Here is a 25,896-nt window from a genome sequence, read left to right as displayed (position 1 = left end):
TTTTTTTTCATTCATTCTGTGAACAGTTATTACTGCAGCTACAATAATACATCCCCCTGCAGGAGCACACGGACCAAATACAGTCCATCAACCTTTCAGCTCAGCAGAATGCCCCGAATATAGTGCTACCAAATTACAGCCCCACAGGATAGACAACAGAACAATACTTAAATACAGTACGTGAATGGCCCACAAAAAACACATTTGCATGTCCTCCTTCAACACGTCCATGAATCTTCTCTGGGGACTCCCTCTTTCTTTCCTACCTGACAGCTTCATATTCAAATTGTTTGTACATTTGTATCTATATCCGTAAGCACCCTGCTGCAACCGTTGGAGCTTTGACTTCTTCAAAGACACCACAGTGAGGACCCAAAGGCAGACATCAGCAACCATTATACACGACACAAAAAACTAATAAATATTCTTCCCAATTAATATTTGACTGATAAGATTAATCAGTTATCAGCACTACATATTGTTCATTGATAAAGGAATTAAATCTGAAGGCTATCCTTATAGGAGCCACTCTTCTCTGTGACCATATCCTGGCCCTACAGGCTAGAAAGATCAGCGTGTTTAAAAATACATGGTGCTGCAATGACATAACATTGTGGATCATTTCAACATGCCTGCAAAGTGTGGTTAAAACAATCGAAGCAGAAGTCTAAAGCCTTGTCAGACAAGGGTTTTTTTCTTCATAGATGAATTAGTGACCAAATGTTTGCATATGTGGTAATAACATTTTTATTCACTAAGTATATTAATATGGGTTTCATTGGCTCAAGTATAATGCATATATTTTGTTGATCAAATACTAAGAAATTTAAATAGAATAGAAATTTCCTACTTAATCAAAGAAATAAAAGCCAAAAATATAAATAATTTAAACAATCCTTAGCCGCTGCCCTACATACATTACACACACACTCCGACATGCTCTTTCAACCCTGAGACAGTCCACCCCCACGGGACTGGATCCATCTTCTGCAATGACTGACAGCACTTCAAAAATCATCCCACCCACAAAAAATAAAAAGCCAAAAGAAAGAGGCTACACCCGCTATCAGGCTGTACCATTTTCCTTGAAATGGGGGTTGGCAGTTGTGGCTGTGTCTTTGCAGCCTCATTCCTAAGCAGCATATCAGCGGACGGTGGTGTAATACGAGTCGGGGGAGTGAAGTAAGGCTGGAGAAGTGGGGAAGGTCTGGTTGTTAGGCAGCAAACAGATCACAGCCTGATGCTGATTGGCTTGTGGATGTATCTGAAACTGGAGACAAAGGGTTAACCTACCTGACTGCAGAGCATGGACTAGCACAAGCCTGTCAGTGCTTTATGGCTAAACGTTACCACTATGTCACCATGCCACTTTAGAAGGTTCCAAATAAAGTGTTTGATAGCATGATGACTCAAATAAGCAAAAGGCTGAGGAGAAAGAGCTAAATGGACTGATTCGTATATAGTGCTTTTCTACTCTCTCAGAGCACTCAAAGCACTTTTTACAACATGCCTCACTCACCCATTCATACAAGCACTATTCCTATGCAGAAGTGCATTCTACCTAAAATTCACACTGTGACGGATGAATCAGAGAGCAACTTGGGGTTAGTATCTTGCCAGAGGGTATTTGGCATTCAATGGGGGTTGACAGTCAGGAATTGAACCACCAACCTCGCAACCTTCTGATTAGTAGATGACCTGCTCTACCTCCTTAGCTATAGCCACCCAAATGTAGCTAAATGCTTAACTCCCAAAGTCTTTGCATTAGTATCACTGCTTGCCAACACTAGGAATACTCCTCCTTCTCACATATTGCTGATCTGTTATGCTAGACAGTTTTTAGGATGTAAGTAGCAGAGTCCAGACCAACTATCACTCAAAATCAGTAATTCTGAGAAACCTTTCCAGATTATTTAATATCTGCTATATCTAATAGCAGTAATTCAACATTTAATCGACCGTTAAATCACTCTGTTCTAAATTATGAAATCTTCTGTTCTACTTACAACCTCCTAGAATTCTGTGATGTGTGGTTGAATGTTAAATACGTCCACATCAGCTCAAAAGCAGTTATCAGTTCATAGTCGCTCTTTTGTTGCATCAAGCCTAATTCTAAACAGTCACATAAATCCCTGGCAATTATGCAGCACATGCTCTGATAGCACAATAAAGAAGAAAATGAAGTAATTACATCATCATAATTTCATTTCCAATACCTACTAACCCCACCAAAAAAGATGGGTCAGGTGGACCTGCTGATGAAGCTTGGTCTGAATAAAAAAAGATATTTCCATTCATTGATTTATATTTCTTTGCAAAGCAGTGGGGAAGCTCTCTGAAGCATCTCTCGGTGAAGGGGAAAAAAGAAAATCGCAGCTTTCTGCAGTTCAGAGTGCGCACTCTGTTTTTTTAATACACATTTTGGATTAGCTGTACAGCCCATAGAGAGAGATGCAGAGTGTGGGATGCAGCAAAAGAACAGAAATTCAAAGCTGTATGAAGAGGGAGAGGGACTCCATGAAAGACGGTAACGATGAGTAATGAGCTGCCCTGCTGTCTGTCCAAACAGATAAGAACAGAGATAGAAACAAAGAAGCAGCAAGTGACAAAGATCAACAAAAAGGGAGGGCAGGATGTCTAAAATACAAGATTTACATGAACAAAAAGGGAGAAAAGAAGATGTACATGTCAAACACTACTGAGTGAGTGAATATGTAGGAGGGGGAGCTGGAAAAGCCCAGCAACAGGGCATGCCTTAAATAGCTAGATGGTCTAAGATAACGTGACGCTGGAGAAAGCTGATGGCTCAGGGCATGTGTTGTGCTAAGCATGTATGAACCCATTGCTGACAGCAGATTCATGGTATCTATTAGTCATATGGTAAAATCACATGACTTCCCAAGGAAGCATGCCTGTATGAGGCCGGATGGCGCCAATGCCGGCTGCCCGTCTGGATTAACAAACATCACATCTATAAGAATTTTATTCAAATTCACCTCAAGAGGACAAAATTCATGCTAAGACTAATGCATTAAACTCTCAGAAAGAGGGGTACACAGTGCACCCCTCAGGGCCAATTACTGGGCCGCAGAGCAAGTAGGTGCACTTTCAAAAAAAAGGGACATATTCGTTCTGAGGCAATAAAACAGATAATTACAAATTTTCGTCTAGTTTTTAAAGTGTTATATCATAAAACAGTGGGCATTTGACCAAATATAAAGTGAAAGCAGATTAGATTAATTTACTCTAGAAACTTTATTTTTGTTGCGTCCTTTAAATTAAATGAAAAGCATGAGCTGAGCCACCAGCTGCAAGGCTGACAGTGACACTGGTCTATGCATTTTTTTTCTCCCCCAACCCTCCACCAATCAAGCTAACCAGCCACACACACACACACACACACACACACACACACACACACACACACACACACACACACACACACATTGTAAAAAAAAAACAAAACATGGAAAGGCATTAGCTGAGTCATTTTCCATTCATTATAAAGTACTTATAGCAGTATTGTGATGTATATTTTTCATTGTTTCTGTGAGACAGTGTTCTGTACTTTAAACTATTCTGTCTAAATGTACGTATACATTTCTGCATGATAAGTTTATTAGCTGAAGATAGAAAAAAAAAGATGATCATCAAAAGAAACTGGTTAGGGCCAACCAAAGCATTTGTGTCCAGGGTATGTAACTTGATCTGGGCACAATTCTGCTGGGTGATCTGGGTTCCTCCAGCAGTCCAAAGATATGTTACACACCTTCATTTAAGTGTTGATTTGTAGTTGGTTGCGGATTCAGATGAGAGGATTGATAAAGCTTTGTGAGTAAGACTACCAAATGTCTGGCCCATCATATTAACCTACAACACTGTCAGCAGAGCACAGAACTGTCTAGGCTGCAGCTATTGTTTATTTTAGTAATCGAGTAACCTAGCAATTATTCCATCGATTAATCGGATAGGAAGTACTTTTCTCTTATTAAAAAGCAATAATAAAGATTCAAAAGAGAAAAAATATTCTTTCTGAATGAACTGCTCATTGGTTTTTGGTTTATCTGTCAAAAAAGCAACAAACTTTGTATTTCCCTGCCCAATTAAAATGTTATGTTTTTAAAGAAAACATTTTAACACCACTGAGCAACCACGGTTACATTTTTGGAGAACTGTGCACAAGTTTGTTTTCATAGCCACTGCATTGGTTCCCATAACCAGTCGCAAGAGCCGTTCAAATGGAAACAACCATGGGACTGTAAATCTGGCTCGATGTAGCCGGATGGAAAAATTTTAATGCATCACCCAACCTTAAAATGTCAGCAACCAAGTCAAGATCATGACTCCATCATTTCTCCAGGCTCAAAGCACTTCTTGACCACTCAAGTGGTTAAACTGCATATTCATCCAACTGACCTAAAACTGCAGTAAACAGAAAGGAGGAAACAATTTCTAATCATTAATGACGTCTTCAGAGATTTGAGTAAGAATGATGTATAAATTGAATTTTTGATTTTTTTTATTCAATGCCAGAACAGACATAATGTAATATAACTGCCAACTTCAAGATGAGCGTTTTAAAATGACTAATTCCATTACCTTTCTGTATTTGTATGTGAACAGACAATAACATTCATTCAGAGCTTGTCTGCAGTGTTTTAAAGGCATCTTAGTGGGATGTTTTCCCCCCAATGGCCTTGCACATAACTGCTTCTTGCCGGTGAAATCATCCCGTCAAATCTTTTTTTCACGACATCACAGGCGTCCAATCTGCACACTATCATCCGTACAATCTCTCTGTCCCACTGAGACCAAGAACATAACAGCGAGAAAACGTCTGACAAACTGTCCAACTGTCGGGAGCTTCTCAGAGCACACCGAGCGTTTGGTTTACATAGTGCACAGTGCTCTAAATGTTCTGGACAGATTTTTTTTGACAACACTGATCACAACAAAGAAGGGAAATACCTCCAACAGGCACAAACATTTGACCACACAGCATGCAATTAATTTGCAGAATGCATCGTCCTTGATATGCTGCTTAAAAGCGAATGAAAGCTCATTGAGAATCGATGAAACAAGAGATACTGATAATAGAATCAGAATCTGTAAATTGTGTAAAATAATGCTGATTTTAATACTATAAGTCTATCTGTGCTAATAAAACCATATAATAGTAGTATTGCATGGTGACACTCACACTCATGTAGTGGTTATCTACCTCTACACTTTGCTTTTTCACAGCTAAAGATGACTCTCAGAAGCATCACATGGATACCTTTGGTGTACTTTTTGACTAATGTACCACAGTTTCAGTAGACTGTTATGCTAATAACAAAGTCAAACTACAACAAAAAAGTATTTCCTCTGAATTTAGGAATAACTTGTCATTGTTTCTTCTGTAATCAAACGAACAAAGTATTGTGCCTTTCTACATGAGTTTCTTTCTTCGTGTCGTGCTAGTTTTCTTCAGCTAAACTCCAAAAGAACCCAAAGATTTTTGATGTCATAAGAAGAAAATACACAACCAATGGTGAATGTACTGCAGGTGTCAAATAATATGAGAATGTATGGACACTGACTGATGAAAAATTTAATTAAACACAAGTGTCATTTACAAGAAAAGATTAAAACGATTATTCTTCATGCAGCTAATAAGAATGAACTATAGATTTATGTCCAATAAAACTGCAGGTGGGCAACAACACAATATGATGTGAGCCCTGTGAGTTGTGAATGGTGGGGGAAGGAGAGGCAATCCTCAGTGATCTATCACAACCTCTTTATGATGATAATGTGTTATCAGCATTCACTTCTCGTGAGCAGAAATCTTTTATCCTTCGTAGTAAACACATCCAAACAATATGAGGAGTGTGTTACTTGTGCTTGAACTCGTTGTGTTTTGATTGCTGATAATGATGTTGCAATGGAGGATTTTGTAGTTAAATGTAAATCATGATTATAACCAAAATGCCTTTTCCTTTGTGGTTGTATTTATCTGACAGTTCACACTGATGCAAAGAGAACATCTGAAAGCATAACAAACAAAACTAAGTGACTATTTTAGTATCTAGTGTGAAAGCGGTTTTTTTTCTTCTTCTCCTTTCTTTCATTCAAAACATTCATTTCTAGCCAGTGTAGAAGTAGAGACAGGCTGTGAAATGTCAAGAACATTAAAGAGATCTAACGACCTTGAGATTTCCTACATCTATTCTCTCGTCAATGCTAAAGAGGCTTTAAAAACGGTGTCTTTGTAAAACTATTTCTTTGTGTTAGTGGGAAAGTACCACTGGCTACAAGCCAAAGACTTCATCTTGGTTCTGGCTGGAAAATTTACCCACAGTGACTCAAGTAGCTTCTCAGTAAAAATGGTGAAAGCAGCCACATCATTCTGGAAATGGACCTTATGTCCATGGTCTTTGATCACTAACAAAAACAGTTTGTTTCCTGCACTGAGAACGGTGTAAAGATGCAGTTTCCACATGCCCCCTGAAAGGCTCCTGGCACAGAAGAATAGGTGACTTGTGTAGCTGTCGGCTGTGGTAATCATGTGATATCTCTGTCGTTTGGCTAATCTCTTTACAGCCTCCTTTCTTTTTCTCTGGGATGAAGCCAGATATGGCAGCTCAGCCAGCTTTAGCCACACGCTAATTAATCTGCGCCACCAAAGCCTCTTAATGACACCCAAACACCACAAATGATCACTGTACTCATGCCAAGCCAAGGAAGTTTGATCCAAACTTTTGGTGTGGAATCAGAGAAGTACAGTAGGGAATTTGCAACACATTGAACCTGTGCAAAAAACATTAGGAGCTGAGGGTTCAGCTCTCTGTGTAGCTCTGTAACTGAGCCAGTCTAAGGAGCTTTAGGGATGTTGACCATTAAGGCCGGTTAGCTTGATTGGTGGAGGGTTGGGGGAGAAAAATAATGCACAGTCCAGTGTCACTGGCAGCCTTGCAGCTGGTGGCTCAGCTCATGCTTTTCTTTTGGTTATTTCAGTGGGAGTGGGTATAATCCACTCTGTCACACTGTCCTGCTTTGTCGGAGATAATATGAGGCCTCCATTCGTCTTTCTGCATCCCCCCCACCCTCCATTGTCTTTGCTTCAAGTTGAACTCACAATGAAGGGCGTCTCACTCTAGATTTACTTCTATTAACTCTTTAACTCTGTCTCTTATCATTTCTCACTCTCTTCGTCAGTGTCCATTCCTTCCCCTTTACCGTAATCTCTCTCTCTTGGATGGGGCTCATCTGTGACAGAGCAAATAGGCTCACTGTATCTGTGAGAGTTGTGAGGGTGGAAGAGAGGAGGCTTATTTCATTGAAACCTCCATAGAATATCCATCCACAGGGGAGATAGGGCCTGCAGGGACTCTTTATGCCAGCAGAAAACATGGGTGAAGTGGCAGCAAGGGAGCAAGACAAAAAACAAACAAATGCCAGCAGAGAGACACAGAACAGGTGGCAGACTTTTCTAAATTTAAAGAAAGGGCAATGGCCAAAAAGACAGACGACCCAGAGAAAGTCTGAGTTAAACATATTAGTAAACTGCAGAAGTAGAGATGCTGAGCTGTTTAGAAGCTGTTCAGCATCAACCCGGTTGATAACTGAAGAGCTGCGAGAGAGAAACTCAAACTGTGGAAAAGATTAGCAGCTTGCTAACAGCACATACACACAATAGCAACAGAAAAGCTTACAGAAGCCTTTCGCACAACCCAGAGGTCACCAGTTCAGCCAAGCAGCACGTGTAGATTCTTCTCCTCCCCTGCAGCTCAACCTTGTTTTGAGTGTCTTCTTAAAAAAAACCCAAAAAAAAAACCCCTTAAAGTAGTATGTGGACAAACAGTGATGACCCAAATACTGAACTGCAGAGAGAGAGAGAGGAATAATAACTCCTGCCCCAGCAGACAACGAGCAACCTCCAGCATGAGGGTGACACAGGTTCATCATTTAGTAACCACAGATCAATATGTTGTCCCATTAACACTCATCCCAACCTTCATCGGCTTGCCATTATACATAAACATATAGGCACAAATACAATCACCAGTGAACGCATTAGAGCATAACTGAAAACCTCACAGTTTGATGGCAATTTGAACAGAGTTGTGGCTCAGGAGGTAGAGTTGGACGTCTACCAGTCACCAGGTTGGGGGATCGATTTCCCAGTGCTCCTGATGCATCCATCAGGAGTGTGTGAATGTTAGAAACTGCTTACGTATAAAAAAATAGCACCTAAATGAATGTGAGTGGGTAAATAATTGTTTTTTATCTACAAGCCTTAAGTAGAAAAGCAGTGCACTTGGTGTAATAGCAAACAGTCCACAAAGACAAACCTTGAAGATGAAGTGCCACAAACAGGAGCATTACTCATCCGGTTAGCATTGCTAGCCTAGCTGGTTCCCAGGTGCAGACAAAGAATGTGATAACCCCGAAGGGTCATGATCATTCGTAATAACTGATACTAATGCAGTTCTGGATCACAATTACAGCTAATAATGTCACTTTGAAGCCTCTAACAAAGGCAATCTGCTGCAGTAACTTCAATTTAACCGAACAGTCGCATAGACAGTAAGAGTGTTATGTATGTGTTGTTTGGACTCACTCTCAAGGCCTCTATGACCAGGTCTCGGGCTTCCAGCTCTCCCTCCATGATACTCAGCAGGGTGAGCAGCTCCGGTTTGCTCAGGTTATCCATGTTGAACTCACATTTCTGCAAAAAACACCATAGATAACACATGACAGTCAGAGACAATAGGATCAATTAAGGCTGCTTAATTGGTGCAAAGATCTGACTTATTTTGGTCAGTACTGAGATCATGATTACTAATCATTTTCAGATTTAAATAGGTTGAAAGTTTCATTTTCAAACCCTTCCCTTCATTGTAGGGTCTTTTCCTAACAATATGAAGCACCTTCAGGTAACTGTTGTGCTGTGATGCCACTATATAAATGAAATTTAATTCTAGCTTTTCTTTTCCTAACAATCACCCTTTACACTAGAGCTTTCTTTCCTTTTACCGTGGCCTTTCTGAATAGGGCTCTGTGATATGATCAAATATATTGGATGACAATATGGGGCGACCGTGGCTCAGGGGGTTGGGAAGCGCATCTGTAACCGGAAGGTCACCGGCAAGACACTTTACCCTAATGCCTACTGGTGTTGGCCAGAGGGGCCGATGGCGCGATATGGCAGGCTTGCTTCTGTCAGTCTGCCCCAGGGCAGCTGTGGCTACAACTGTAGCTGCCTCCACCAGTGTGTGAATGAATAGTGGAATTGTAAAGCACTTTGGGTGCCTTGAAAAGCGCTATATAAATGCAATCCATTATTATAATATCTTGACACACTGTTCACTGCAATATTTTTTCATTGCTTTAGATGACAGTTTGCAATAGTCACCACGGCACCACAGAAGGTCCAGCCAAAACTAAAGGGGGAGCTCATTCCTAAATGAGAGGCTACTTCTGAGCAAAGGTCATGGTTCGGTTATGAAAAGTCTGATAGGCAGCAAAAAACAGAACTGTGCAAATTATCCAGCAAACAGGTCCCATAGACACTGACACAACAAACATCTTCTACCAACTCATGAAAGAGTATGGACAGAGTTTAAGAAGGAGAACCAAAAAAAAAGAGAAAAAAAGTCAGGTGCTCAAAATAAACCTCCGACTCAAACGTTAGAACAGGTTTTTTTCCCTGCAGCATGCCATATAATAAAGACTCACGAAGACAACAGCAGCAACTACATCTTATATCTCTAAATATTTGATTCTGTGCATTGGTCAAAACACTTGACTCAAGGTACACAACGCCAAGCTGAAAACACTTCACACAAGCCGAGTTGTCTTGTTTATAGTATGAGTGTTGTTTTTTTCTCTACTGAGAAATCCACACGCAGCCTTGTGCTAACCGTTTGTTACCAGGACCCAAGTGGACTCTAGCGCAGTTGCGAAAGCGGAAAGTATAATCCCCACGTAATGGTGACCTTCGTTTGCTCCATCTCCAATGGCAAACGCATAGACCCAAATATTTTTTCGCCATAGCATTTTCTACATGTTTGTCCTCCAACTGTGCAATTGAGTTCTTTGCAGACAGATATGTTAATATCTGTAACACACTTTATTGGATTTCTCCTTTTCGTCCCCACTAGGTGCAGGTTTCTTACTACTGCATCTTTGTTTTGGTTATTAACATTAATACCACATTCACTGTCTCTGGTAGTGTGACATAATCTCATTACAAATTGTTGCACTGTTTCCTTTGGTTCCTTCAAAGTCTGTAGAAAACTTGGTGTACAATGGCAATTTTAGTTTGTGGCACAAAGTAAACATTCAATGTAGTAACAGGCTCATCATAAAGTGCAGATGCTCCAGTGTTGGACAAGGTTGAGAATAGATCCTGCTCATCTCTATCAGCGTAATGAAGGGGTGGATCTTTGCGCCTCTATTTACAGTGGCTTGCAAAAGTATTCGGCCCCCTTGAACTTTTCCACATTTTGTCACATTACAGCCACAAACATGAATCAATTTTATTGGAATTCCACGTGAAAGACCAACACAAAGTGGTGCACACGTGAGAAGTGGAACGAAAATCATACATGATTCCAAACATTTTTTACAAATAAATAGCTGAAAAGTGGGGTGTGCGTAATTATTCAGCCCCCTGAGTCAATACTTTGTAGAACCACCTTTTGCTGCAATTACGGCTGCCAGTCTCTTAGGGTATGTCACTACCAGCTTTGCACATCTAGCGACTGAAATTCTTGCCCCTTCTTTGGAAAACAGCTCAAGCTCAGTCAGATTAGATGGACAGCGTTTGTGAACAGCAGTTTTCAGATCTTGCCACAGATTCTGTCAAAATCTTTCTGCACGCCACTTTGGATGCCACCGTATGCGATTCCAGCTATAAAATTAACGTGTTTACAATCTGGGACAAGAAAAGTTTAGACCTTGATGGATATTTTACCTTTAGCAGCCAATGGCAGCGCCTTCTTTAGCCTATGTAACTAATGTTCTACTTGCTCCCAGTCTCCAACTGGTCTCATTAACCCTCTCGAGGCAGGTGTTGCCAATTTGCAACAGTTAAAAACTAACAACCTGATTACCCCACATACATATTTTATGAGGTTTTTTTACTCAGACGTGCCACTGCAGGACTTGGTTGTGCATTAGCAACAAAAAGTTAATTTGAGCCTGAGAGGGTTAAGTGCAGTTCTAAAGTCAGGCTAGCCATCCTATCTCCAAGCCATTAAGGTCTGATTACATTTGGGTAGGTCATTAAGCACCTATTTGGTCAGTAGTAACTGCAGGGCCAATGGGTGGAGATGGATGTAATTGTGAGCAAGCAGAGCACTTCATGCTTCCCTCAAGCCTTTTCCGGTCAACTTCTAAAATTGCTATGTACTGCCTCTGCCCTCTTTTTGAATTAGTCCCCTTGTTCTCTGATCTTCTTGCTTTGCCTGATGTTGAATCATGTTATTTATGCTACAAAGATAAAAGAAATATTTAAGAAAATTAGAACTTTATTTTTGGAGTTTACAAAATACAGTTATGTTCCAGCCTTTTATTTAGAGATTGATAATGCTGCTGAAGAGATCATTGTGCCAACAAAGTCCTTTTTAATCCTGATACATTTTGCTAATAGTAATTTCTTCCTCTGGGATTAACAAAGTACACTGATTGTGATTTTACTTGTGCTTCATCATGTGTGATGAACATCTGAAGTGAACTCCACAGAATATTGGGAGAATTAAGTCAGCACAGTGACCAAGATTGCCCTTCGTCACATGTAGCGCACAGCAGGAAATACTGATTAAGATGTGTTCTCAGTACAGTAAAAGAAAAACATTTGCTTGCACATGACTATAATCAGACTTCATATTAGGGAGCAACTGTGAGCTCTCACATGCAGCTCTGTTGACAGCAATGTTTGAGGCTTCAGTGCACAGGAAAACATTTTTAACATTGCATTGTTGCTTTTACTTTTACTTTACTCTCTGCTCACGTCCCCGAATAACCCAACAGATCTGACAGCATTTCAAAGCAAAGTGTCAAAATGTCTTGTTAGGAAACCTTTAAAGTCACTGTCTTCTTTTAAAGTCAAACCAATGTGAGAAAAATGAGCGGCATTTTTAGCCGGACAGCTAAATAAATACAATGATGTAACTTCCCAGGAAGAGGACAGACAGAAGAAATTCTAATTACCTTGTTGGCCTCTTTTAACCAACTGCTAAAAAGCACCACAACCAGTTGCAAAATATAGAAGCTTTTCACTAGACTATTTGTTCAGTGCAACTAACGAATGAGAATAGCAAGAGTGTTTCAGCTACATCAGACTGATTGCTGCCTGCTCTTTCTTGAGGTGTCAGTTGTCAGACAGCCATTTAAACCTGATTTAGTATCCTCCTTCAAAACCTCCGCCAACATTTCTTCATTTCATCAAAGTCTTGCACATGTCTACAGAGCACTCTAACAAGGAATAAGACTGAACATCAGAATCAGAGATTTCTGTAACATACTACCTCTGTGTGTCTTCTAATGACATTGTTATTAATAGAGAAAGTTCAAGCTCAAACAACTAACAAATGAGCTAATGTTGCCTTATAAAGGAACACTCTTGTCCTTGAAAGCTTTTAGATAGGCCCGTATTGGTGAGAAGAGGCTTTCTCTTCTCAGAACAAGAAGCTGAAAAGTAGTGTGTCAATCACATCACAGTTTAGTCAAAGCATGTTTTTATTCTGAAGACTGGAAATAAAAGCAGAAGAGATTCTGTGGGATTGATTCATTCGCATCCAGGCTTCCAATCGATCCTCAAGTTCCCCTTTCCCAGCAGTGTTTTCACCGCTCAAACAAATTGGATGAGTCAGGGGGCCTTGATGGATGTCCACCCTTAGCTGGTGTCCTCCTGTCACAAGACCTTGGGTTGTGGGTGGTGTGAGGTGAAAGCAGTAGAGTTAATGGGGGGGTTAGTCTGGCATCTGTGCACAGTGATCAGGTGAGGGAAGAAGCAAACTCTAATTTGTTCCATGAGCCGTGAGCCATGCACCAAGGGCATGAGCAGCCTTGCCAGCATTCATAGGCTTGTTCACTGTTAGCCCCAGTCCACTTAATAAGGCCTGTGTCATTTCACTTGGAGCCACAAGGGAAGGGAACTGCTCGTTCTGAACGCTCCTCAACTGTGCTCTGCTGGCAAAATCCTGCTTAGTCCTGCAAGTTTCTCACATACTCATGTCCTGCAAGCACAAAACTATATGACGTGACATGCAACATGGAAATGCCGCCAAACTGGGAGAATCACAATTACTAGTACACTTATTTACCTCTGGAGCATAACGAGACTTTTCTTATTATTTTTGACTGTGTAAGGCTCCAACCTGTGTAAGTCTACTTGACTGAAGTTTTTTTATGACCAAAGGAAAACATGAGAAGAGGTATTTTTGTACTGTAATTTGAGTGAAATGCCCCGCTTAATAGGTTGTACAAATATAACGTTTAATCTTTTCTGATGACTTCTCCAACTTGTTTACATGGTCATTTGAACTCCCCCATATCAGAGCACAGCAAATTTGTTGTCAGGAAGAAGCTTCAGCAGCGACATTACAGCCACTCATGTTAATGGCACTCGTCCAACATGGCAGCATATCCCCCATAAACACCCCTGGCCACTCTTAGGCTGCTGTTACGCAACAATTCTGCCAGACAACAATGGTAAGATTTAAAGATGAGGGACAATCTTGTCACAGTTAAAGGAATATTTTGCATATTTCTTTAATTAACAGCATTATCAGATTGTAACAAAACAAGTAATCAGACACTGATGCTGAAACCATACACTGTATGCAAAAGATGGTTATAACCATTGTGACATCACCTACTGGTTTCAGACTCCACATTTTGAAGCCTCAGCTTTGGCAACATGTTAGTTCTTTGGTACCGGAAGTTACCATATCATTAGCTAATGCTAGAAGGTGGCTTAGCAAGTTGTATCTATAAACTGCACCACAGCAAGGCACTGACAAACACATCTTAAATGGTCAGTGACACACAGCAAGCCATATTGCTTTTCAGATAATTCCATTAAAATGTTTCAAAAGGCATAAATATAGTGAAGAGGTCCAGTTTAGTGACTCCAATTAGTAGTGGTGATTCTAAACACGCACCAACTGGCTATACCTGTGCTATAAACACGTTTTTACTTTTGTAAATTTGGACCTTTTCATATGCAAGTCTATGGGGATTGATTCGCTTTTGGAGTCAACCTCAAGTGACCTTTTGAGGAACTGAACATTCACGCTAGCTTCATTTTTCTGAAAGGATAACACATTATAAACTATCAGAATCTACAGTATTCTGAACATGGCAGCTGCAAAGATCTCCAATTAACAACCACACCTGCAGTACAGCATCTCCTCAACAGTGTTTGCTGATTACGAGGTGAAAGATACAGTTCCAAAACAGCAGTTAGCATTAAAGTCAACAAAAGCTGTCAGTCAGAAGGAAGCTAACAGGATTGGTGTTTGTTATTTGGTTAAGGAAATGCTACCAACATCAAGTCATTACATCATTTAAAGAAAGGTCTAAGTTAGAGCATCTGGACAACATCCACAAGGAATTGCAAAGGTGTATATCTGGTAACACAAAACTATTCTACAATGACACTTGACCGTCCTCTGTAGGCAATGTCGTGCTTTTCAGTGACAATCCTGTAGAGTTACAAGTTTCTTTTAAAAGCAAAATTTCCTAGCACTGCCCAATTAAGTAGTTCACTCTGGGTTAATCCTGTTTGTTTATGTGCTCATGTTTTTTTATGAAACATTTAAAGAATTCAGTTTCTAGACATACTGTCTGATTCACTAACATCTATTAAATGGGTGGGAGGTGACAGGCAGAGTGCCTTTCACTGACCTCTAAAGCCTCTCTGAACCACCCTCACTTCAGAATCCTCACAAACGAGAAACTTCCCCCCGCTCAGGCCAACAACAGAGTCTTACAGGGGTAAGCAAAGAGCAAAGTGCTTTATTTAACCACTGCAGGCATGGTGTTGGTGTTGGTGGTGAGAAGGGGGGAGTGGGAGGCCATCAAGGCGGAAGCCCCCTGGAACCTGGAAAAGGGAGAGTGCACTGGTACTGAAGAGGTGAGGTGGCTGCCTGACTCCCATGTCTCCGCCGCACCTGTTCGCCTCAACGCTAAATGTAAAGCAGCTTCCAGGCAGTACTGAGCACGCTCAAGAGGGGGTGGGGGCTGGCTGACACAGTACTCCCAGCTATGCCAGCTGAGTCACTGAAATTAAGACCAATTTAGAAAGGTGTATGGTGAACGGGGCCAGCACCCCCTCCTCTTCCTTTTCACTGGCTCTGCCCTCCACTCACCCCCACAGCTCTTCTCCCACCATCTCCTCAACACCCACACTACCACCCACCCACCTCAGGGACTGTGGCTGCTGTTCTATTATTGCAACACCACACATTTCCACTAGCCTACCTCTTCAAACTCTCATCCAAAGAGGTATTTTTTTCCTTCTTCTAAACTTGCTGTATGTGTAACAAAGTTGAAACAAGGACAAACTAAAAAGAGTGTCACTGCTCATCCTGCCTCAGGGTTCCAGTCAATAACAGCAGTCAGACAGGTTATATCATGGAACAAGCAAAAGGACGGGAAGGTTTCATGGCCTACTGCCGGATGGGGCAACAGACCGATCCATTTGCACATAGGGGGTGCTGAGCTGCTGTGACCTGAGAAAGGGCACAGAGAAATCACAACTAGGTGCTTGTACACATGTGAAACCCAAAACCAGCTGGTGATAACAAAGGACTGCTTGAAGAAAAAAAAGAAAAAGAAAAAAAGCTTAAGCCTTGAGTCCTCAGGTCTGACAGTCTGAATCTATGGAAGCCTGTGAGGTCTCTAAGGACTGCCAATTTAAATAAACCACTTTCACACCACACTTAGCTCCACATGCCAAGTGTTCATCGTTTGCGGAAAAATTTAGACAAAATCAAGATGGAATGAAAAAGATTTCACCTCTAGCGGCGGAGCTTTGGGGGAGCAAACGACAGCTTTAATAAATCTATACTCAGTTTTAAGTCTCCTGCAGCCAGGCGAACAGCTCGCTCCAAGTCTCTACGCATTAACTCATTTACTGCAATGTAATACTGTATATCAACCTGTACAGCCACCGACGCTTTCTCTTCCATCAAGCACACGATTACATTACAACTGAGGGATGCCTGCCTTTAAAGCAGCCGCTAGAGGAGAACAAAAGAATTCACTGCTGGGGGAAAACCAACACTGTTCTGGCTTTTACGGAGGCTACTGAGAGTAATTATGGGTTATTCATCAGCCCAAGCAGAGACGAAGCCCTTGTTTTTCCCCAGACATTGTCGCGAGGCTCGCGCTGGCCACCGCTGTTGCTTCACGAGCCCGTGCGAAAATAGATGCGCGCGACATTTCGCCCTCTTTCCTGGGTGACTGATAAAGGAACACGCCGATAAAAACACACGTGTGGCTTTCGCTTTTTCCCACAGCTTCCTACCGTGTCAACGCTGCCCAGCACGGTGGTTGCCAGTGTTTGTACCGGGGGAGGCTGCTCTCCGCTGGCTCCCTCCGACGCCATCTTCGTACTGTAGCGGTCTGCTGGAGTGAGGGCGCATCCGGCACTCATTAACTATTGCACTGCTGAACGCAAATCTCAGCACGCGCGGCCATGGAAGAGGAAAGACAAACGAGATTTGACAATCTGAAGTGAGGGGAAAAGATGACAAGTGTCCGTCGTTAAAAGCCTACAACTGAATGCGTGCGGGGTGCTGCAGCTGGGAGGGGGTGGGCAATGTGGGCGTGGACCGAGCTACGCGTAAAATCCAGATGAGAAGACCCGGTGCGCTCCCAACTGGAAAGGAGGTGCTTTCTGACAGGCTGATTGACAACAGCATTTGTTGACCACTGTAGCTATAAAATCAACAAATGAGTGCTTTTCAAACTTTGATCAGAAGCCTTTTGTAACTATAATAAACATTAAGATGTTAAAAATGTCTTTATTTAAAATTTGCCTTATTTCCAAGACATGCATTACAATGATATCACCTGACAGTCATAAAGAGCTGGGTGTTCATGTAACACCACAAACTAATGCAGTGAGTCAACAATCATTAAAGTACAGTAGTTTTTTTTATTAGATTCTTTAATACAAAAATAGAATGTTGTATTAATAAATATAGTTTCATTAGTATGTAAATACATCTTTCATCAGCTAATGCATTCTCATTAACTTATAATTAATCCATTAAAAATACATAGAAGCGGTGCTAGTTTGTGGAAGCCCCCATGTTACCCTACGATCTTGAATATAGCGCTTGAGATGGACACTGGCTAAATACTGGCCAGATACGAGGCACATAGAGGCCACCATAGATGGAATTATGTCCTTGAATTGGGAGGGGTAAGAAAACAAATTCCAGCTGACTGAAAAATGTAATCTACTGAATCTATCTAGCAGTAAGGTTTTACACTATGTACATTTAACTTAGAGTGCAAGTCCAAGTTAAAGGTTTTTCCATATTTTTGCAAATAAATAAAGTTTGACTGAAATATATCAAACATTTAAAGGTTTAAAGTCAAGGTCACTGAAATCACAAAACGTACATTAAAAATTCTTATAGTTAGTCTACTTATGGTGTGCAGTCTTTATAAATAATCAACTTCACTTTGACATCATAATTTTCACTTAATGAAAAGCCTTCTCAATCTCATAACGTCCAAACAGAATTTCAGGTTATTATATGCTGAAAGGCAACTGCTTAAGAGATTCACAGATCAGTGAAAGTCTCATTCTAATTTGTAATAACTCTACAGTGTTACACTATAGAAAAGCTTCATAAAGAAAAAACATGAATAAAACCTAAATAGCTTTCAGTGAAATTATCATTATTAACAATTTGTATATGTATTTCAATAATGTAATTCATTCATTTCTTTACTTAAACCTAGCAGTGATGTTGCCTTGATGCTTGCTCAATCATCCAGGTAAGGAAATCCCCAAAAAGTTGATTCTCTTCATCTGGTTGTAGCGTAACAGCAGTTTGAAACACAAAAATACAAATGTGGAAGCAGAGCAACTGAGGATCAAAGGTTTATCCTTTCTCAGCAATGTAAAGCCCCTATCATCCAACATCAGCATGGAGGAGAGGAAGACTCTCACATCACTTTGTAATGACAATAACATTAACATTAATGTCCTTCTGGCAGACAAGGGTGGGTGCACAGTTTAGCAAAACCAGAAAGACTATCATGAGAAAAATATTTCACTGCTCAGTGACAAAAATACTTATAAACCCCTGAAATGAGACCCATGTCCATCAGTTATTGGGACATTTAAAAGCTGATGTGTACCGTAAACCAGCGCATACAACTCAGTATCTAAGGTTTGACTCATCATCTACTAGAGCACAAACTGGATGTCATCAGGACACTACAACACAGAGCGAACACCATCCCCACAGACTGAGCGGCCAAGAAGGCAGAAGAACGCCATATCAAGAAGGCCCTGAGTAAATCTGGTCATTCCAGGTGGACATTTGTCAAAGCTGGGAAGACACCTAAAGAAAGCTCCAGGCGATCATAGAGAGAAGAAGGACAACTGCTGCCTAAGTGAAAACCCTCAGCGATCAATTATGTGTCAGGAGTATCGGAACAGTTAGGACACATTTTTCCTAAACACTGAGTCTCTGTGGCTTTGAAACCCCAAAACCCACTCTGCCAAAAAATTGGTCCTCCCCAAGGATCAGGTCCCCTGACACAAAACAAAGTAATATAGTGTACGCTGTTAAGTGCCAGGAGGATTCCCTTGATTTATACATCGGGGAAACCAAACAACCTCTGTGACGTGGATGGCACAACACAGAGGAGTTAACCCTCTGTGTTGGCCAGTGGACACTCTTTCAATGATGAGGATGTACACATCCTGGACAGGGAGGAACGCTGGTTTGAGCGCGGAGTCAAGGAGGCCATTTATGTGAAAAAGGAAAGACCATCTCTGAATCAAGGAGGGGGCCTAAGGCCACAATGCTGTTATTGCAGCTATTCCCCAACTCTCTGTGAATGGTACTCATGGCAGTGACCATAGATTAATGGTTTTTGATCAGTGGTTGTTGATCAGTGGTCATGGCAATTTGCATATTAATGATCAAGAAACTGACCTCACAGTCCATTGTTCATCAGTGGTGCTAGTTTCAGTCAATGTGCAAAGGTACTGTTTATAAGAGTGGGGAAACCTACAGTCAGCTGAGACTGAAGAAGTCACTTGGATGAGTGACGAAACATTTGTCCTGCTAAAAACGCTACGTTATACCAGTTGACAACTTTTACTGTCAGTGTAAATGGAGAACTAATGGAAAGAACTCTAGTACAACTACTTAAAAATTGTACTTTAGCACAGTGCACTCCTTCATTAAATTAGTACAGTGACTCTTCATCCGTCCTCTTCTGCCCTTTACAAACCATCAAAACCTCACATGCTCATTCGTTCCTGCGAATACTTGCATGACAAGTGGTTTGCAGCACTGAACAAGCTTTTAGTTGTTTTTTCTTAAGTAAACTGCACTTTTAATGACTTCTTGCTCAAGACTTAAAAAGCACCCATATTTAGCACACTACACACAAATAAGTGCCAATGTACATTTGACAAATGTTTCAATAGCTGAATGTAGCTGCAAACTGGAGCAAAAAAAAACCTACAAAAATGAGCCTTAAACAGACTATCAGGCTTGTATTCAATAGCCATGAGAATACACACCAACAACAGCCACAAAGCAAAGGATTTCAAATTATAAGCCCCACTGTTAATCTTACACAAGTTGATGCTCGGAGTTCAAATCTCTCAGTTCTGATTCTGTTTATCCCAGAAAAACAGAGGATAGAGGATGGGGCTCTCCCAGCTCCCAGATGTGGCGTTTAGGATTAACTGATGCTGATCCAGCCTGGACTTCTGGAATGATGTTATTAAATCTCCATTTAGGTCACATGTTGCATGATTGACGTTTGCTGGTTTCATTGAGGGCTTGACTGTGTGTTGATTAATGAGGTATATTTTGGTTTCACCAGAAGTGTGATAATGTGCTTAATTTGCAAGTAGTTTTAAGGAAAATCTGGGAATTGTTAAATGTTGAAAAATAATTCAATTCAGTTGCAAAACTATGGAAAGAGAGCCAAATTTCAATAACTACAGATGATTAAATAAAGCAGTGACATATAAACACACAGAGTGGAAGGAGATGAGAGAAGAAGAAATACTTACATCGAACCCTGTGGTAAGCTGTGACTAACTTTTGTGTGTGAAGGAGACTCCCCATTTACACAATGGATGGGATCATTTCTATCAGATAGATATGATTCAAACAACTGCAGTGCAGTTTCTTTATTACCAATGTTTTTTTCTAATCTCTGCCGCAAAATATTGTGGTGAGTGACATTGAGTGCTGCACATAACATGTCGGTCTAGCAGGATCTGTCCACTGTAGGGGACATAAGATCATTTGGAACTTTTACTGGTGCTGTTTCTGGGCTGTTGCACTCTAAACCGTTTCCTCTATTCCTTCGCAAAGGAATAGAGGAAACAATAAAGGAATTAAAGAAACAATAAAGCAATTCAAGAATTCCTGAAATAAAATCAAAGTTAAGAATTGTTTATAAGACAAATCGATCAATTATTGACTTTTTTTAAGTAGTGATTTGATTACTGCTACCTTAAAAGTCTTTGTGTAGGCTGTTAATAAACATAGATTCCTGATATTTAAAGTCGAAGCATAAAACTTCTTTAAGCAATCTTTTAGAAATGGGAGAAATGTCAACAGTTCACCTCAGAACTTTAAAAATCAGATTCATTCAACTATGATTTAATTTTTTTTCTTTGATCTGACACGCCTACAATTTACACCACACGTTTCCCACTTTTCTGTTATCCTCAGGGAAATTTACACATAAAATTCTCCCTTTCCTGCTGAGATTTTTTTCCTCTTTTTCTTACTCTATCTTGATATGTCAAATGCCAAACTCGTGTTTCACTCTGATGTAGAGCAGCACACATGGAGCTCTCATGACTACTCTGGAGATGTTATTGAAAGTTCATTGTGACCATTTAAAGAAATGGTTACATTTAAACCATGGTTCCATGTGCTGTTGATTCAAAGTATGCTCTTCTCCATACCTTGGATTTAATATGTGGTTATTTGAGTTACTGATGCTTTCCCATCAACTCAAAGCAGTCTGACAATTCTCCTTAGGCTATGATCACTGGCATTAGATATCAGGGGAGAATGGCTGAGTCCCAGTGAGTGTAGACAACTGACATAACTTGAAAAACATTAAAGGAACATTAAAGGATGTTGCAACATATCTGTTACTTTGTGGACTCCGGATTGTGAAGCCTTGATTTTAGATTTATGGCTGGTGCCATGTTGGCTTTTTTGGAGCCAGAAGCAAGTGCATTTGGAAATGTGTAGGGTCCAATTTGCTAATCATATAAAAGAGAAGAGAAACAAAACCTAGTTGACCAGTGTATTATACTGACAAATCCAATGTATAACTACTTTTTTGGTCATTTTTAACATCGAGCAACAGTACCTTAATGTGAAGTACTGCATGTTATCTGTTAAGTTAGATGTTAATAAAATAAAGATAATACATTTAACATTTAGTAACATTTAATATTTCTGGCACTGACTATCTAAGCCAGCAAAATTTAAATGTCTGGTTTACTAGTTGCCAGCATAACAGTCTATAGATCCATTTTGAACACCGATTTCCATGATAGCATTATGGTTGCATTAATGTAGTGTAAGCTCAGAGCCAAAAGATCATGGGCATCCAGTACTGATTTTTAGCCTTGTCCCCGAAGACATTTTTCCACATTCTCAGAAACTTATAATGACATTATGTACTGCAGATGATGAGATGTTCAAGGCCAAATTTATCCTTGAATTGTTCCACAAATATGCAGAAACTTTGTCTCCATAAGATTTTTCTTTTGTATTGAATAATGTTTCTGACCTGCTGCCAATTAACCAAATTAGTTACAAAATATCCCTCCAGCTGTAAGTACCATTTATTTATCGAAATTTTATCCTAACTTTTTTGAGACGTGTTGCCATCAAATTCAGCATGATATATTTTTCGTGAAAATATTAAAATGGCTTTGTTAATCATTTTATGTTTTCTATGTTCTATTGCGAATAACATATATGTTTATACGATTTGGAAAACATTGTATTCTGTTTTTTATTTAAATTTTACACAACGTCCTGACCTTTTTGGAATTGGGGTTGTAGAATTCGAAGAAATAGAAGACGTAGAAATAGCAGTGGAGGAATCTTATTATATTTTGGAGTATCAAGCAATTAGGCAGCTCACTCAAAGAAAACCTGCAAAGAACATGGAGAAAAAAGCTCAGCAGAAGAGTTCAACCCCAAAACTTTTTGTTGTGAGGGAATAGCATTAACCATTGTACTACTTTGCCTCCACTGAAACAGAATGAAACTTTAATTACAGACTGAAATGGGAGCATAAAATAATACTTTTTTTATAACATCAGTTCCCGGTATCATAGTATGAATGTATACCTTTTTGTATCTCAGAAAGGTAACACAGTTATCTTTAGGTCCAGTAACTGGCTCTAGGCACCACAGTTGTGTGGACTGTACCTATAGGGACAGAAATTGACCCATATTCCTAAAAATAAGTAATATGTGTGTGTTTTTCTCCTGGTAATAATTAATTCTTACCTTTTTTATTTATCTATTTAGTTTAAATTTCACTCACATAGTTCCAAGTACTTTAAGTGCTGCTATTCAGGACCCTGCATGTGCAAGGTCATGTGCAGACTTTATCATCTACAAGCAGCTGAAGGCAGCTCAGTTAGTTTGCTCACTATATCTAACAGAACACTGACTCAGTGCCAGCTTGGTCTAATTATATTTTCTGTAATTGGCCTGACTGGAGCGTAGAAGGGAGGCCTGCACCATCACGGGGGAAGTCACTGATATGAGGTATGAAGTATATGGATAACATTGCCTCCAGTTCAGCCTCTGTAATGATGTTAGGACCTGAATAACATCAGTAGCATATGAAAACATGTGAATACTAATGCATGAAAGTCTCTTCAATGTGAGGAGCATGGAAGTCAACAAAGTATAAATTTTTACATGTTAGTAGAAAGAGGGTGGAGTAACATTTAGTCCTATTTTAGGGGCTATTTTTATTTCAAATAGTTGCCTTGGCTGCCTGATTATAATTCACATTTAATGTGAGTACAGTGTCATATTATAGGTTAACTGAGTACGTTTTTTAGCCTCAGCCGTACATGATCATTTGTAAATGTATTGTGTATTTACTGGAAAACTACCTAGTAATGGGGAAGAGGCTGTGTTTCAATGCTTCTTCTGTGTGCTGGATGTGGCAGCAGCCTCATTACTTACGTGTCAATTTGACCCATAAACAAGGTCCAAGGGTTCTGTTACAGGAAGGGAGATCATGGATGAGAAGACAGTGCAGCAGCCTTGAGCGTAAATGATGATCATCAGAATCCCTGCGGGAATACATGGCTCATATTAACTTGCTTATTGTTGGGGCACACAGTAAGTACAATGACTCCCTTTTTGTTGATGATAGCGTAATGGACTTACAGGCCAGGCCATCACCGGAGCCTGTGTGCTCTGAGGCATTGGTCGGCCAGCAGGGAGACAGGAAAGAAAACAAGAAGACGGGATACAACGAGCCCTGGATCCCATATCCTGGCCATCGCTTCAAACAGGAGGACATGGAAGGTTTAGATAGTGACTCTACAGTCTGCGAGAGGAAATGGAAGGAGGAGGAGGTGGGCATGAAGCTCTGGGATCTAGGCCACATCTCTGTCTGATTGTCCCTGAGGGGCTGCCAGTAGCTGAACCAGACCTCTGTTCAGTCACCATTCTGGCTGAACTGTTTTTCTTCTCTCTCTGAGCTCCAGTCTCTCCATTCACCTTGCATCTTCCCTTCATTTTCTCCCTCACACTGTCTCCCTCTGTTTAATCTCTAGCCCATGGCTCATGAGTGGATGGAGCAGGTGCTTGTACTAAATAGTGAAAGGCTCTATTCTCTGTGGGTTTTTTTCCCCCAATTTTATTTTAAAGACTCACTCAGCAAAACTAGCCAGAGAGGAAAGGTATAAATGAATTTAAATCTGAAGGAGAAGAGTGTCCTTGTAAGGGTAATATCCTTAAAGGCCTCTTTCACTAAAAATGGATGAACTTGTGCTCTGATGTTTGTTCGTCATTGTCTACAATGAGCTATTTCGTACAATAAAACTGACGAGGACTGTAACTAAAAGGGTAAAATGATGATAAAACATTGGAGCGGGTGCAGGAGCATCAGTAGCTACAGAAGTTTAAAACAGTTGCAACACTGGTTATGAGGTACCTGAAGCTCTATGGCCAATAATGACAGATAAAGATGATAAGATGAAATTTAAATGTCTTTTTGGGCATTAGCTTTACCCATATAGAATATATATATATATATATATAAATCTTATAACGTTTGTATCTGTCTTGTGTGAAACTTGTACGAAAAGCATACAAGAGTGAAAACAGATATAAGATTGCTTGAAGAATCATATAAATGAAACTTGTATGTTCATGAGAAAATCATATAAGCCTTATATGATTCACTATATGAAGGAGGGCACATCAGATGCAAGTTTTTTCTATTTCTTTTCCATATGGGTAGAATGACCACAGTACGTGCACAGGGGTAAGAAGGCTGATAGGAGTGTGGATTTAGCATTGCTGCGATGATTTGTACCCTCCCCAAATACTATAGATAAACAGGAGAAGACTTTTCTCGCTGTAACAGTTGCACTAGAAATAGATGGATTTTCATTCAGCAAAGCAACTTTGGATGATTTTAATAAAATCATTCCAGCAAAGACAAACTGCAAAGAAGGTGTGTGATGAATGACCGAGAATATCTTCACATATATGTAACAGATTGGTTTGAGTACTCTCCTTAATATGATGACCGCTGAAACCGAATCCAACTTAAAAAACACTACAATGATTATAAGACGATTTAAAATTTTGGAAAAATGTAACATTATATTTGTATCACATCTGTGTACTCTGTGTTCAATGGAGACTTATGTCAGATTTATCTGATAAATAAGTTACCATGTCTTCATTAAAAGGTTTGAGTTTAACACTAGAAACATATGAATGTGTTTTGTGATAGCTTCTTTGGTGCTATCATGTAAATGTGTAAAACCACAAATATACTGGATCACATTTTGTCTTTAATAATTAACACCACAAGATCAGATTATGATAAATAAAACTTAAAAAAAGTAAAACCTCAAAATCTAAGAGTAAAAACAATAATTTGTGTAATTCGTTTTTTCTATTTGGTGAAATTCAGGCCGTTTCTTGCACCTAATGCACATTGGAAACATTGGAATTAATATTGCATATATTACGCTATATGAGGTTTTCAATCCTTATAAAGGTGCAGTTACTCTGAGGACCAAAAAGTAGACCTAAGTAGTACCTTTGTGGAGATCTAGATGTACTGACACACTTTCCCTGAATCCCTCTGAGAATGCGCTGCAGCTGCCATACATACATATGTGAAAGACTCACATAACGATATTTGCATGCATAGCTTATAATATTCAAACACAGACATTTCGTCTTACTCACTTTTCAGTGTTCAATATTTGGGCTGAAATCTATGACTGATCTATATTTTTATTTTATCGTTACAGTTGTCGGCAGTAAAGAATTTAAATCCAAGCTTTCCAACTTGAGTGTGATAAAGAGTTATAGCTAATGTTAAGATGTCCTGTTATTAGACATCGTAAGTACTATGGTTAAATGTAAAAAAAAA

At 39.9% G+C, this 25,896-nt stretch overlaps 1 protein-coding gene across 1 annotated transcript in view; it reads right to left on the bottom strand.

Moving 5' to 3' along the window:
• Positions 1–16,862, bottom strand: part of LOC102201476 (cortactin-binding protein 2-like) — a 51,579-nt gene extending 34,717 nt beyond the window's left edge. The window contains exons 1-2 of the mRNA XM_005747648.1: positions 16,526–16,862; positions 8,606–8,713 (exon numbers count right to left, since the gene is read on the bottom strand). Coding sequence (XP_005747705.1) covers positions 8,606–8,713; positions 16,526–16,654 — 237 coding nt within the window. The 5' untranslated portion in view covers positions 16,655–16,862. The remainder of the gene's footprint in view (positions 1–8,605; positions 8,714–16,525) is intronic.
• Between the last annotated feature and the right edge of the window lie 9,034 nt (positions 16,863–25,896).

Source organism: Pundamilia nyererei, unplaced genomic scaffold (genome assembly GCF_000239375.1).
Source record: "Pundamilia nyererei isolate P.nyererei 1_Seehausen unplaced genomic scaffold, PunNye1.0 scaffold00201, whole genome shotgun sequence".
Taxonomy (NCBI): Eukaryota; Metazoa; Chordata; class Actinopteri; order Cichliformes; family Cichlidae; genus Pundamilia; species Pundamilia nyererei.
Note: the sequence above shows the minus strand (reverse complement) of the source record. Positions and strands in the feature narration are given on the sequence as shown.